Source organism: Barbatula barbatula, assembly GCF_947034865.1.
Source record: "Barbatula barbatula genome assembly, chromosome: 2".
NCBI classification, from domain to species: Eukaryota; Metazoa; Chordata; class Actinopteri; order Cypriniformes; family Nemacheilidae; genus Barbatula; species Barbatula barbatula.
Window position 1 is genome coordinate 28,221,320 of NC_136767.1, and position 14,859 is coordinate 28,236,178.

General features: G+C 39.0%; 1 protein-coding gene across 3 annotated transcripts; it reads right to left on the bottom strand.

Moving 5' to 3' along the window:
- Positions 1–2,385: 2,385 nt before the first annotated feature.
- On the bottom strand, positions 2,386–13,995 carry ppm1f (protein phosphatase, Mg2+/Mn2+ dependent, 1F). Of its 3 annotated transcripts, none has more exons than XM_079474624.1 (8): positions 13,849–13,995; positions 12,682–12,908; positions 8,078–8,208; positions 7,550–7,752; positions 7,230–7,418; positions 6,017–6,160; positions 5,615–5,708; positions 2,386–4,779 (listed from the first exon to the last, which is right to left on the bottom strand). In XM_079474624.1, exons 2-8 carry the CDS (start codon positions 12,855–12,857, stop codon positions 4,457–4,459), a joined length of 1,260 nt encoding a protein of 419 aa, XP_079330750.1. In that variant the 5' UTR covers positions 12,858–12,908; positions 13,849–13,995; the 3' UTR covers positions 2,386–4,456. The 3 variants fall into 3 exon arrangements, with proteins under 3 accessions (XP_079330750.1, XP_079330752.1, XP_079330751.1); XM_079474626.1 differs by having other exon boundaries at positions 12,682–12,838; positions 13,849–13,936; XM_079474625.1 differs by lacking the exon at positions 13,849–13,995 and having other exon boundaries at positions 12,682–13,035.
- Positions 13,996–14,859: the final 864 nt, after the last annotated feature.

The window sequence follows — 14,859 nt, forward strand, 5'->3', positions numbered from 1 at the left end:
GCGTTTTTATTTTGATGAAATGCTTGGATTGTGCTTGGGACACCATAAGACTGAGTAAATGTGGCAATTTTCAAATATCCCTTTAACACAGCAACCGAAAGCCTAATAGATATAGCTTTGTCCTTTTCCCCTTACATATCAATGCAGAGTTTTTACGCATCACAAGCAAAAACCTCAAGCAAGAATTTTTCACAGCACTTTATCAACATACAGCTCGATTTCTGAAAACGTTTGAAACCAAAAAAGGGGCATTTGGAAAAAACCTTTTGTTTCTTGATCAAATAAAGTCAAAGGTAATCTTGTCATTTCTTCTTTCTTAAAATAAATTCTGTAAAATTTCATTTTATTTAGTAAATGGGTTTTTTCAGAGCACTGACATCACTTCATTTTATAATAGGTTTATTTCCGACTAATTTTAACTTTGTTTTTCAGGGCACTGACATCACTTCTAATCGCACAGCAGTTCTTCATGTACTTCCTCTCCTTTCTGGAGAAGAAACCTCTGACTTTTTCAAAATAACAGTGGCAAGTACCATTCTTAGTATATTTCATTCTAAACTCTAATCCCCCACACATACATCACAAATAGGCATTCATTTATGCGTCATATCCCAGAAACAGACCAGTGTAATTGTACATTTTCTTGTGTATGTTCTGCCATCATTGTACTGTTCATTATGTTTTACAATGTCTAATTTTCACACAATATTTGAACCATTGTTTATCCCTGTAAGTTGTATGTTGAACAGAAGGTGATGGTCCTGATTCTTTAAGTTCCATGTACATTTGTGAGATTTGTAATGTAACCAGAATTTGAATATTGCTTTTCCTTTTTTTATTAGGACTGTGATTGTGATACACCCAAGATTTCCATCGGGATTCTGACCGTGATAACAAAAGACAGGATTATTCACAAGCACTGCATTTATATTCACACACAGCAAGTATCCTCGAAGGAGCGATTGTGATGGACAATATTGAAAACCTCCCGGATGCCATGTGGCTACTTTTTGGGCTGCTATATGTACCCTCCACATCTCTACAGCAAGAGAGATGTGCTTTTTGTGATTAAAATGGTTAATGTAACATTAACAAAAAACTGTTTCATATTTAGGAGTGTTTAAATTATGGTTTGGTACACTGTATTTTACAATTGATAATAAATAATGTTTAACCCTTAGTTCAGGTGTTGTTTTTTGACTTTACTTATAGTTCACCTTACTTAAAAATGTTAAGGCAATCGGTTTCCAAAGTTTTTCCTAGTAATGTAGCTCTAATAAGTTAACACAACTAATGATTTTGAGTCAGCTTTACTTGAGTATACTTGATTAACAAGTTTACTATACAAATGTTATTAAGTTGTGCCAACTAAAAATTTATAAAATACTTTACTTGGAAATTTTAAGGCAATCGGTTTCCTCAATTTTTCTAAGTGAAGTCAACTAATCACATTTTACAGTGTAAAATCCAAGTTTTTTTATTTTGTTCTCATGTTTTTAGCAGGTGCCTGTATTTTTTTGTTGAGTTTCATGGCTTAAAACAAAAGAAACCAACTGCAGTGTGATTGATATTATAGCATGATTTTTGAGTTATCTCTTTTGGGAAATAAACTATACATAATTTGAGTTAAATAAATACAACAGTAGTCGTGTGATGTGTATTTTATTGGCATTTTTTATGGCAAACGCGTAGACAGTTGAGACTGTTTATAAGGTAGATTGCCATAAACATTGCAAAAAACAACTCTATAAAGTCTAAAGTGTACAGAGCCGTGAGGTATAAAAAATATGACTACTTAAAAAAAAAACGTAAAATTATCATTTTTGGTTGCTAAAAAAGGTAATCCATCCACTTGTACACTTGTTATAGCTGTCTTTAGTTATAGCTGATAAAGATGGGAAACCACAGCTTCTGCTTTCCTTTTAACATGTGTTATGTGCATGATGCTTATCTGCTGAAATGTAATAAGATGATTGATGCCTTGTTGATGTAATATTGAATCAGAATTTGTTTAGGGGTCTTTGATTGATGAATTGTCAAATAACAGACACCTTGCTTAGTAAAAGTACATTTTGTTAGTTCTGCTGGCACACTGATGCATTTGAGACTTAACTAACATATTTCATCATTTTTCGTTCTTGTAGCACATTCGATTGTTTGAATTTCTGCCAGAGTCACGCATATGTGCTTGTATGAGAGCGCAAATGTAGTTCTGTGAAACCTAATGAATACGTGCATTAATGTGTGATATTCTTGTACCCACTAAAGACTGTTAGACCAAACCTGTCATCTGTGACAACCATTAGTGTAACTACAGGAGAGAGAGAGAGAGAGAGAGAGAGCGAGAGAGCGAGAGAGAGAGAGAGGGAGAGAGAGAGAACATCACACAGAAGTAAAATACATTTTATTCACATTAAAGGCCAATGTTTGTTTCTTTCCCTTTGTTCCGAATCTTCCAAAAGAGGCAAGTGAAATGCTTTTTGGACCGGCACAAAAAGGCCACCGGACATGTGCAGCCAACACTAAAGTTGCCGACATCAACATTATAACATGCAAGAAGAACATTGGTCAAGATGCAAGTTGTGGAATCAGTGTTATTTTATCAAGTAGAAAACTTTACGAAACGTTACTTGTACAAAACATCAGCAGTAGAGGTCAATGATATGCAACATGAAGTACATTACGAGACAAACAAAGCAGTACGTTTATCAGTTCAACAAGATAAGGCACTTTATCGTGTACTGTGGGAGTGTTACACGTCTGTTCCCATGATATTAACGCTCATTTTTTAGTATTGAAAACAGCAACAATTACAAAATGTCCTGTGAAAATACTGCAGACAAAATGTACTCTACACGAAATGCATACCCAGTGTAAAACCTTCTCTTGCTGAGAAAAATACAGTTCAGTGCTTAGACATTTCCAATGTTCTAACACAAAATAGAAAAATCCATTAGAAGATTAAGGACGATGAGCAATGATGTACATTTAGAAAAATTTAATACAATGCACAGCTGGATATTTTCGTTTGGCACTATGAATGTAAGGCAGCATTGTGCATGGAGAACATTATTTGATGGGGGAACATCTGCTGATGAGAAAAATACACAATTTAACCATTCTGATGTCAAAAAGCTCTCAATATTGGCACGTCTCACCCATTGATTGGTATGAGATGTGCATGGATTTGACATCAAAACAGATGGGAAGGAAAAACAAACGTCTTATTGTGGAAAATGTACATTTCCATCCTGAACCCAAGTGGAAGCATATTTTTGAAGACAAAGCACATTAAGGACAAATTTAGCGTTTTTCTAATGCAACCGATGTCAAATCTGATTTGTAAAATTTTGAGTTAATTCAACGTAAAAAAATGCGTCATTACGTCAATTTGATGCAAAATATTTGTATTTACTCATATTTTTAAGTTGCAGCCAGGTAACTAAAGTTAAACAACGAATCAGTTATACAGTTAAGCTCACAAAATGACATTATTTCGCAAAATCAAGTGAACTGTATTTTTGAATGCCTTTCAGACCGCTTTGTATAACTTTAAATGTCGTCACTTGCGTGCAGCTTCAGCACACAAAATACAGACATGCAATCATTTCTCTTTACGGTTCGAGCCACCGACAAGAAATAACCAAATCATATCACTGTCCTGTCTCCGCTGTCCTCACTCAGTGTCCATTAGGTTAATTCTATTCTGGGCCTCGCCGCATTATAGAGACCGTGCAACTAAATCAGCTACTTGTCACAAGGCTTTCAAAATACTGTGCGGCCGTAACACGAGACGTCTTGCAGCATGCGGGACGTGTGGTCGGCCAGGCAGAATATCTAAGATAATATAACACCCCAGCATGCACCAGGCCGTATTAACACTGACGATAATAACAAAACGCACTGTAATAAAACACAAACCTAAATAAAAAGAGAGTCTAGCAATGTGCATTTAAAAAAACCTGCAGTAGCAAGAGAGGCAAAGTTTGACGGACAGTTTTGGCACATTAAGGAGCTTGTTTACACAGTACTATTGACCCATAAATACTTTTGTCAAATAAATAACAGTCTTAAACCTAAAATACTGTATTAGAAAATGCTAAGAGCATTAGAGGACAGTTATATGTCGGTTAAACAGTGGTCCTAAATGCAACTTCTGTTAAGATTATGAAGACCTTTTTTTTCCTGTAACAGTCACAGAGCAAAACTTTAGGAATAAACATCACCTTTCCTTCGCACGTGTCTGAAAAGTATTACAATCCGTGTGATATTTTAAGCACCAGTAAATAAGTGGTTACGTGGCAAGAGGTTAAAATACAGACCGGTCCTGTTAAACAATTAAGACTCATAAATGGAGTGTTAAATTAAATCCACACCTCTTTAAAATATGATTCCCTGGTATTTCACTTGAAAGTGCAGATGGAGACCATCAGCTTCGACTGGTCCTGTCATTTACTCAAATGCCGGCGGCTTCCCCAGTAGCTCCCTCCACGGCTGCAGAACTCGTGTTGTACGTCAGTATTTTCTGCGGTTCTTTTAGGAACACCAGCAGAACTGTAATGTTATCACTGGAATTGGCAGCTTTGGCTTGGGCCACCAGACTTTGAGCTACGTCTTCCCCGGAGCTCAGAGCCTCTAGTACCAGCCCCGGGACATCGGCGGACCGAATCACATCAAAGAAGCCGTCACAGGCCAGAAGAATATAGTCTTCATTACCGTTCAGCTGCACTGAGAAGCAGTCGGCTTCATTAGAGACGTACGGCTTCTGATCAAAGTCACCTGTTGACGGTAATGACACAAAATAAATTATATATCGCTGATGTCCTTCTATCTCCATTTATTTTGATTTTAATTTTTGGCCATAAATCATTATTATTGGTCACCCTTGGTCACTTGGTTTTGCGAATATAGAACCAAGAAAAAGTATGGATAGTACATTTAATCTTTTTTCCATTTCGCGCGCGTTCATGTGTTTTGAAGGAGGTGTAGCTTTGGACGGTGATTCATTGGAGGGTGGGATCATGATTCAGTGCTTGCAGGCCCTTGGCAAAGTTAGTTGGAAAGTTAGTACTTAACCAAATCACCCATGCCGCCTTAAAATAAAAGCTACATTAAAATAAATTCAACATATAAAAATAACAAATTACTAAAATATACAAAACTTATCAGAAAAATTTTAAACAACAAAAAGATAATTCAAAATGTGTATTATATTCCAAAAGAGGGGCTTCAGATTTCCGACCGACTAGGTGCTCAATGAATCCGAGGTTCTAATCGAATCAATAAAACGGACCGTTAAAAACTATTCACGTCCAATTGGGCTGGACGTTATGACCGAAAACCTGTTTCACAGTATGAGTCATTTTATTTCACGTAAAAAATACCACAAGACAGTTACATGGTTATAAATGAGCTCCTATTCCTTCTCCAAATTGGTTTGTGGGTCTTCTTGATCTTTCTCCATGTTAGGTTTTTAGCCTCGCCCACACGCATTTATAAACCGTTATGATAAAACTGTTGCGGTTGACATTTTTTCCGTTTGCAATGATATATACAGTACCTTCATAGAATGTTAAAATATGAACAAATGTATTCAATGATGCAAAATATTTACCTATTGCTCGTGAAACGGCGTAGGTGCCATTTACACGCCAGCAACCCATGAAAGCGATGCATCCACCCAGATCCTCGATTCTTTTCTTCTCATCCTGCAAAGTAACACAGACCGAGTTGAAATGCAGTCTGGAACGACATGAGAGCAAAAACAATCGCCTGAATTGAATGAATGTAATGCAATGAATTTGTTTTTTTTTTGCACATAGCGTAGTGTATTTTGTGCTGACGTGAACTGGACTCGGCATTTGGTTTCTGTAACAAGTATGCAGCATACATCACTAATATTGATTCAGCCTGTGGTCAGCAGTGGCTTCTTTGGTTTCATCTTTCAGCTGCTTACAGCGAACAGATGAGAATCTGATACAGCCTCTGCACCGCAGTCTCTACGGTTATGTCGTACCTCTCTCTCGGGTTTGTGGGGGTCCATCAGGGTCACCGGTTCTCCCTGCCTGACCAACATAGCTTGGGAGTCACCCAGCCAGGCAACGGTTAGCCAATCAGAGGTCACCAAGACCGCCACGCCAGTGCTTCCGCTCCGTAGACGCTGCAGGAAAGAAAATGAATATCGTAGTTGTTTAAGTACAATTACGTCTTACGCTAAACTCATTTGATCTAAGCAGCAGGTAAACATAGGTTTCAGTTACAGAAAGTAAGCTGGATTCTAGCATAATTCCACTGAAATGAGAGAAACAGAAAGTGCTTAGTCATATTCGTACATGTGGAGGCAGACAGAGCAATGCATCTGTTTGCGCATCGTGTATTTAACCACAGGGGGAACGTGGACTTTATATGTGTATGTTTGTAACAAGTGTGGGAAGATTAGACGGGTATGACAGTCAGTTTCCACATCGAGCATCATCTCGACAAATACGGTCAAAGACAATCTGATCATGCACATTGATTTCAAAACCCGATGTGTTGATAAACAACTTGGAAATAACACGATTGCATCACAGAGCCTTCCTGTAAAGGAAGTATATTATGTATTTATTTGATGTCTATTTATTGAAATCTAGAAATAAAGTTTGGAAACAGAGCATTTTAACAAACACAATTTAGCAAATACAAAATTAAAAAATTATATGAATAAAGCATAAATACTACTAGAAAGATTCTCTTTGGGAAATCCTGCTGGTATAACACAGATCATCAGGATTTTTTCACAAATGTTCTTCAATGGCAGGTTTAGTGCATCCTGTCATTGAAGCTTAAAGAGGAAATGCAAAAGGAGTTCTGAATTCATATTTATTTTTAGTTTAAAATATATTTCTCAAATGCTTATGCCTATTATTTTATTTTAAGAACCAATGACGTGTGAAATCACAATGAGCTGTCATGTTTTCATTTAGCGCTTGGATTTGCTTCATTGCATTTTAATTTGGGTAAATATGCTAGAAATATTCATCGTTTTCAGTCACAGATGTATCGATTCCCCTCATAAGACATTTACTGACTCATTAGAGTCATTTGGATTGATGCATGTGCTTTTTGGAGCTTCATCTTTAGTCCCTTTTCAGATACACGATGACCTTTCAATATAATAATATGAAATCGTTCGTGTTAGACTTTCACTAAACTTCTGGTCCTCTCTGTGCGTGTCATTACTTCTTTACCTCTCTCTTGGCTTTGATCTTGAACATGTCATCGGTTTGTGTAAAAGTGTTTTTGAAGGCTGCGGGAACGTCGCTCTTTAGCGCCTCCTGCTGGCTTAGTACAACATGCAGGTGAGTTGCAGCATATGTGGCAGCGTCCAGCCCTCCATGTCCATCAAACACAGCGTAATACTCCCGCTCAACACCGTCCTGCAGAGGACAGAGAAGATGTCAGAAGAAGATTTTAAAGACATGAAATCATAAATGACTCTCTTTACTTTCCTTCAGTACAACTGGGAGGGAACTGAGCTAGCAAAATCAAGATCATGAGTGTACCTCACCTGTAGCCCGAGAAGTTGGTTAAAGTCTTTTAGGATCACGTGACGGTCCTCCATCTTCCTGCGGGTGTTTCGGATGGCGTGCACCGAACAGCAGTGACTCCGAAAAGAGGGAGATCCGGGATTGGGTGGCTGTTTTAGCCAGGCCACACTCACTTCTCTCAATTTATTTATGAAGACACGCTGCAACGTCTCAGACTGCAACACTGTGAAATACAGTTTACAGTTGCCTATTTTTCTTTAGAAAATTTTAAAAGATCATACATTTGGATATAAATCTAGACGGTCAACAAAACACCAGAGGGTACTTCATTTCCCCCAATAAAGAGCCAAACAACACTGCGAAATTATTTTACTTGCTGCTACTTCCAATACGTTTGAACACTAGAGGGCGGCAGTAAAATCCCACCGGTTTCATAAAGAAGTTTTGATAGATTTTAGCATATTAAAAGTCTCTTGCTAATCACATAATGTCAGAAATATTCAACTAACTTTATTTTAACTAATGTATTATTTTAATAAAATACTCACAAACAATTTCGGGTTCATCTTCCTGTGACTGCTCAGCATCTTGGCAGCAGTAGTGAGGTGAAAGGTCATCTTTAAGCAATTCAGTGACAGCAGCGTTGCACATCGCTGAACTCAGCCAAGAGGGGGCATTTCTTAAAAAGACATCATTTAAAATGTTAACAATACAACATCGCATGCTTTATTTGATAATGGTATATAATGCGTGCCAAGGTGAACGTGACGGCTGGACACTTAAGTGTGAATTTATGTTGGGTAAAATATATTGAATTAAAGAAATATCACAAGTGTGCAAATCACATTATGGATACTGTTTTGTCAGATTTGTGTGTTTAAACGTTGTTAAACTGTAAACACACACTTTTCCAAAAGCCGTAAGGGAAAAGTATGTCTTGCAATATAGAATCGCTTTAGTTTTTAAATTGCATTTAACACTTCGCATGCAGGAACAAGAAGAAGCAAATGGTCGGACCACCCACTCGCAGCAACACTTCTGTTAAAAAGAAGCTTCTGGCAGCATTTCTCCACACAAGCTGACACGCTTTCCAATTTAAACTTATGACATAACGGTGAGATGATTCCTGTAAAGGATTTATGTCATCTAGTCTCAAAACATTTCAGGGAATAACAAGGGTTAAACGTGACATATCTGTGCTGAATCCAGCCCGGCTTCCATCGAAGAGGAAATGAAGTCTAAATGTCAGGAAATCGGTATAACAATAGTGATTCCACAGACAGGAAGTCTGCCCGGAGACATAAATCGAGGAGAGGAAAGAGATTAAACGAGGCCCAGCCTCAGGCCCAATAGTGTCTTTATGTGAAAAGTGCCTTTTTTTGTGGAACTGTTAATTTAAAGAATGTTTTCTGGATACTCCCGTGTCTGCCATTGGTAGGACAAACAGAGCCAAAAAAGATACCATTGGATGTGCCAATGTTGCAGAGTCAGCTTGTCTGGGATGTTTGAATTTTCTTTTATCTACTTGGTTTGAGGTGGCACAGAGAATGAAACATGCTGGGCATACGAGATAGAGATAGATAGAGAGATTCTATATATATATATATATATATATGAGAGAGAGAGAGAGAGAGTGAGAGAGTGAGAGAGTGAGAGAGAGAGAGAGAGAGAGATATGATTAAAAACACGGACCAAAAATTCAAACTTGCCATCCGTAAACTGTTAAACACTATCCTTAATACAGGAATATTCCCCAGCATCTGGAACCGAGGTCTTATTACCCCAATCCATAAAAGCGGAGACAAATTCGACCCAAATAACTACCGCGGAATATGCGTAAACAGCAACTTAGGTAAACTCTTCTGTAACATCCTAAACAGCCGACTCACCAACTTTCTCAATGACAGAAACATTCTGAGAAAATGCCAAATCGGTTTCCAACCAAAATACCGCACATCAGATCATATTTATACCCTTCATACTCTAATCGACCAAGAAATTAACCAAAATAAAGGAAAACTCTTCTCATGCTTTGTCGACTTTAAAAAAGCTTTTGACTCAATCTGGCATGAGGGGCTTTTCCTTCAGCTTATTCAATGCGTCATTGGAGGAAAAACCCAATGACATCATCAAATCAATGTACACGGATAACAAATTTGCAGTTAAAATAGGCAACAAGCACACAGACTTCCTCTCCCAGAGTCGTGGAGTAAGACAGGGCTGTAGTCTGAGTCCTACTCTGTTTAACATCTACATTAATGAATTAGATCGGGCTTCAGAACAGTCACCAGCACCCGGTCCCATCCTACTAGACACTGAAGTGAAATGCCTTCTGTTTGCAGATGATCTGGTGCTGCTGTCACCCACAAAAGAGGGTCTACAGCAACATCTAGACATCCTGCACACTTTCTGTCAAACATGGGCGCTATCAGTGAACCTTAAAAAGACCAAAGTTATGATATTCCAGAAAAGGCATAGTCGACTAAACCAACATCACAACTTTAAACTCAACAACGTGCCTTTAGAGCAAACCCAAAACTACACATATCTCGGTATAAACATCAGTAACACCGGAAACTTAAACAAGGCGGTCGACCTGAGAGACAAGGCACGAAGAGCTTTTTACGCTATCAAAAGGAATATAAAAATCGTCATCCCAGCTGGAATTTGGCTTAAAATAATCCAATCCGTTATAGAACCAATAGCACTTTATGGATGTGAGGTTTGGGGTCCCCTCACCAACCAAGAGTTCACCAAATGGGGCAAACACCCAACTGAGACTCTGCAAACAGAAATGTGTAAAAACATTCTACGGGTACAACGCAAAACCCCAAACAACGCCTGCAGAGCAGAATTAGGACTATATCCTCTAATAATTAAAATACAAAAAAGAGCGATTAAATTCTATAACCACCTTAAGAACAGCGATACAGAATCACTCCATCACAAAGCCTTACGTCATCAGGAGCTGAACCCAGAGAAAAGTTGTCTCATCCAACTGATCTCAGAACTAACTCTAAAACCCCAACTATAAGGACATCAGAGAAACATTCTTCCCCCAGTTCACAAACTTCCACAAAGACTTCAAGCAGTTTCAACAACAGGACAAGATCTCATACATACTGGGAGAAAAGCCCATCAGCTCAAACCTGGCGGCGAGACCTGTCACGACAAAAGAGCAACAACCAGCACAACACTGACACTGACACAACACTGACACTGACACAACACAGACACAGACACTGACACGACACTGACACTGACACTGACACTGACACTGACACTGACACAACACAGACACTGACACAACACAGACACTGACACAACACAGACACAACACAGACACAACACAGACACTGACACAACACTGACACAACACTGACACTGACACAACACTGACACTGACACAACACTGACACAACACTGACACTGACACAACACTGACACTGACACAACACTGACACAACACAACACTGACACTGACACTGACACTGACACTGACACTGACACTGACACAACACAGACACTGACACAACACAGACACTGACACAACACAGACACAACACAGACACAACACAGACACTGACACAACACTGACACAACACTGACACTGACACAACACTGACACTGACACAACACTGACACAACACTGACACAACACTGACACAACACAACACTGACACAACACTGACACTGACACTGACACTGACACAACACAGACACTGACACTGACACTGACACTGACACAACACTGACACAACACTGACACAACACTGACACAACACTGACACTGACACTGACACTGACACTGACACAACACTGACACTGACACAACACTGACACTGACACAACACTGACACAACACTGACACAACACTGACACAACACTGACACAACACTGACACAACACTGACACAACACTGACACAACACTGACACAACACTGACACAACACTGACACAACACTGACACAACACTGACACAACACTGACACAACACAGACACAACACAGACACAACACAGACACTGACACAACACTGACACAACACTGACACAACACTGACACAACACTGACACAACACTGACACAACACTGACACAACACTGACACAACACTGACACTGACACTGACACTGACACTGACACTGACACTGACACAACACTGACACTGACACAACACTGACACTACACAACACAACACTGACACAACACTGACACTGACACTGACACAACACAGACACTGACACAACACAGACACTGACACAACACTGACACAACACTGACACTACACAACACAACACTGACACAACACTGACACTGACACTGACACTGACACAACACAGACACTGACACAACACAGACACTGACACAACACTGACACTGACACTGACACTGACACAACACTGACACAACACAACACTGACACTGACACAACACTGACACTGACACAACACTGACACTGACACTGACACAACACAGACACTGACACAACACAGACACTGACACAACACTGACACAACACAGACACAACACAACACAACACAGACACTGACACAACATTGACACAACACTGACACAACACTGACACTGACACAACACAGACACTGACACAACACTGACACAACACTGACACTGACACACCACTGACACTGACACACCACTGACACAACACTGACACTTATGACAGAATCCTGTCACTTTCACTGAGAACTTTTGTCAATACTTCGCACTTTTATGTCTGTATTGATATGTACATATTGTTTCTTATATAGGATACTCTTATTTTATTTTATACAGAATGTTTATATTTAATCTTCCTGCTTTGGCAATGTAAAACATTTTTTTATCATGCCAATAAAGCTTCTTTGAATCTTGAGAGAGAGAGAAAGGGAGAGCGAGCGAGAAAAGCGGGGTAAGAGGCAAGAATGACAGGAATGCCATTATGCTCCTCCTCTGGTTTATGAGAACAGGTGTGTCGCAACATTTCAGACACACTTTTTATTAAACACAAGCCTGTGTGTTATGATGTCAAAGCAAATACATTCAACACATGCACAAGACTACAAACCTCAACTTCTTGAGAAAAAGCAGCAGTGTATTCAACAGTAAACATAACAAATCTGCAAACCTACATTTAAGCATCAAGATAACAAACCTGTCTGATAGGAGTCGCAGTCCAACATCCAAACTCTCTCCTTTCACCTCCCGCAAAGACACTTTCCGGCTGAGCGGACTGAGGGGAAGCGGGTCTTCTGTGCCCAGCGGGTCAGGAAACTCCTCCAAAAACCTCTGGAGAAACTTCTCCGCATCACCTTGATCCGTGCAACTCATTTTGTTATGGGCTCGAAACGAAGTATCAATTCAAGCCAACTTTATTGCAAACTTCACATGAACCCACAAAAAAAATAAACAAACAAAAAGGCGGAGTTAGATTAACAACACAACATACAGTTTATCTTAACTTCCCTCAACACGTGTTGAAATCTTCCTGCAACGCCAATGTGGAACTACACATCGATCGGACTCTAATCCAATCAGAGCACTCGAAGGCGGGTCTTTGGCAACCTCGACCAATAATGTGAGTTTGTGCAGGCATACCAGTTTTTCCAAACAATGGAGAACAACTGCGCGCACTGTATTATTTGATAATGTAATAACATCTTTAAAAAAATAAGTACGATTCTTCAGTTCAGTCTTGATTAAAAATTCTGTGCATTTGTAAATTCAAGTTTATATCGTCTTTGTTATCATTTCCAAATTGTTCTAAAAAATGATCATAATCTCATACTGCTCATATCACAAATATTGTTCACGTGAATAAGGACCAATGATTATAAACAAAAAGAAATAAACGTATTATTATATAATATTAGAAATAACCTTTTTGCCGATAGTCTCTTTTGTCATTTAAAAATACGTTCACGCAGTATTTGTATATAGAACAAAATATGTAAGTTTATGCAGCTTTTAAAACTTTTCTTAAAATATGTACACGATGAGGAAACTTCCTAATCTCTATATGTGTAAGTACACGTTAAACACTTAGTTAACAACTTAACAGTAAAGACAAACTGCATCTAAACACTCGTGCGAACAAAACTTGCGTAACTTCACTTTTCGGTGTGCGATGCACAGGACACATTTCTGGTTTAATGTATAACCGCAAGGATTCATATGGTTACCGTTACTTCAACATGACACTGATCGGCCTGTGAAAACAACCCGCCGGGCCCTAAACTAATAAACAACCGCTTCAACAGTTGCCAAAATGAACATGAACCTTCTACCCGACGTAAGGAGAACATAAACGTGCTGTATATACCTGTACTGATGGCTGGTTTTGCTTAATGCGCCGACACTCCCTTGAACGCACACCCTTTAAGACACTACACAACAAAAGCCACCAATCTGCGGAAGTCACCGTGACAGACAGGAAACGCAAAACACAAGCGACGAGTATGTCATACGGATGGACGGGGGATGCCAAAGACTAGATTTAAACACTACGAGTTGCGCATGCGCAGAACCCGGGGAAATATTGAGCGTAATTTTAGTTTCTTGTACAGTCTCTTGTAGAGCTGCTAATTAGAAAATAAATCAGTAACCCCCAATTCAAGATGATAGAACTTGTTCTTGTTCGGCTAAAACCCCGAATGTGAGCATCGAGTGCGGAGACTTTGCTAACAGGGACTTTGGTCTTAGACGACGATCCGCTGCTTTGCTGGGTCGATTAGAAAACTATTCTGTAATGTACATTGTTTTTGTCAGATTTTGACAAATAAATCAAAATCACTATTTAAACGGTGGTTTCTTTATACGTTTAAAAAAGAACATCTAAAAACGGGCACATAATGAATAGTTACAATTTTATTTTATTTTATAACGAGTACAGCACATTATACAAACACTGCGCCCATCTTCTGTATGTTTGCTATAAGGCATCTTTAAAAAGAAAGTATTTCTATTGATTGTGTAAGATGTACACATGCTTTCAGTGGTCTCAGGTTCACGCAGCTCTGCACATCAGCTGTGTCAGTAAGCGCTGCTCCTTGACGTCATCATTGACCACGATGCTCTTATTATGACACTAGAACCCGTTCAGAAGAGAAAATAGACAAGACTGGAACTAACCCACTTTCAGTACAATACTATTACAAAAAGCATTATTAAGAATAATACTAAAGATTACGCTTAAACCTACACGCAATAAGACGCGTATTAAGAATCTTAAATTCGTTACGGTTACAGTTGCACGCTAAAATCTTCGCAGCAAAAATAAATTAAATCAGATTTATCCATCAGTCACGCAGCACATGTCTCGATCACCAAAACT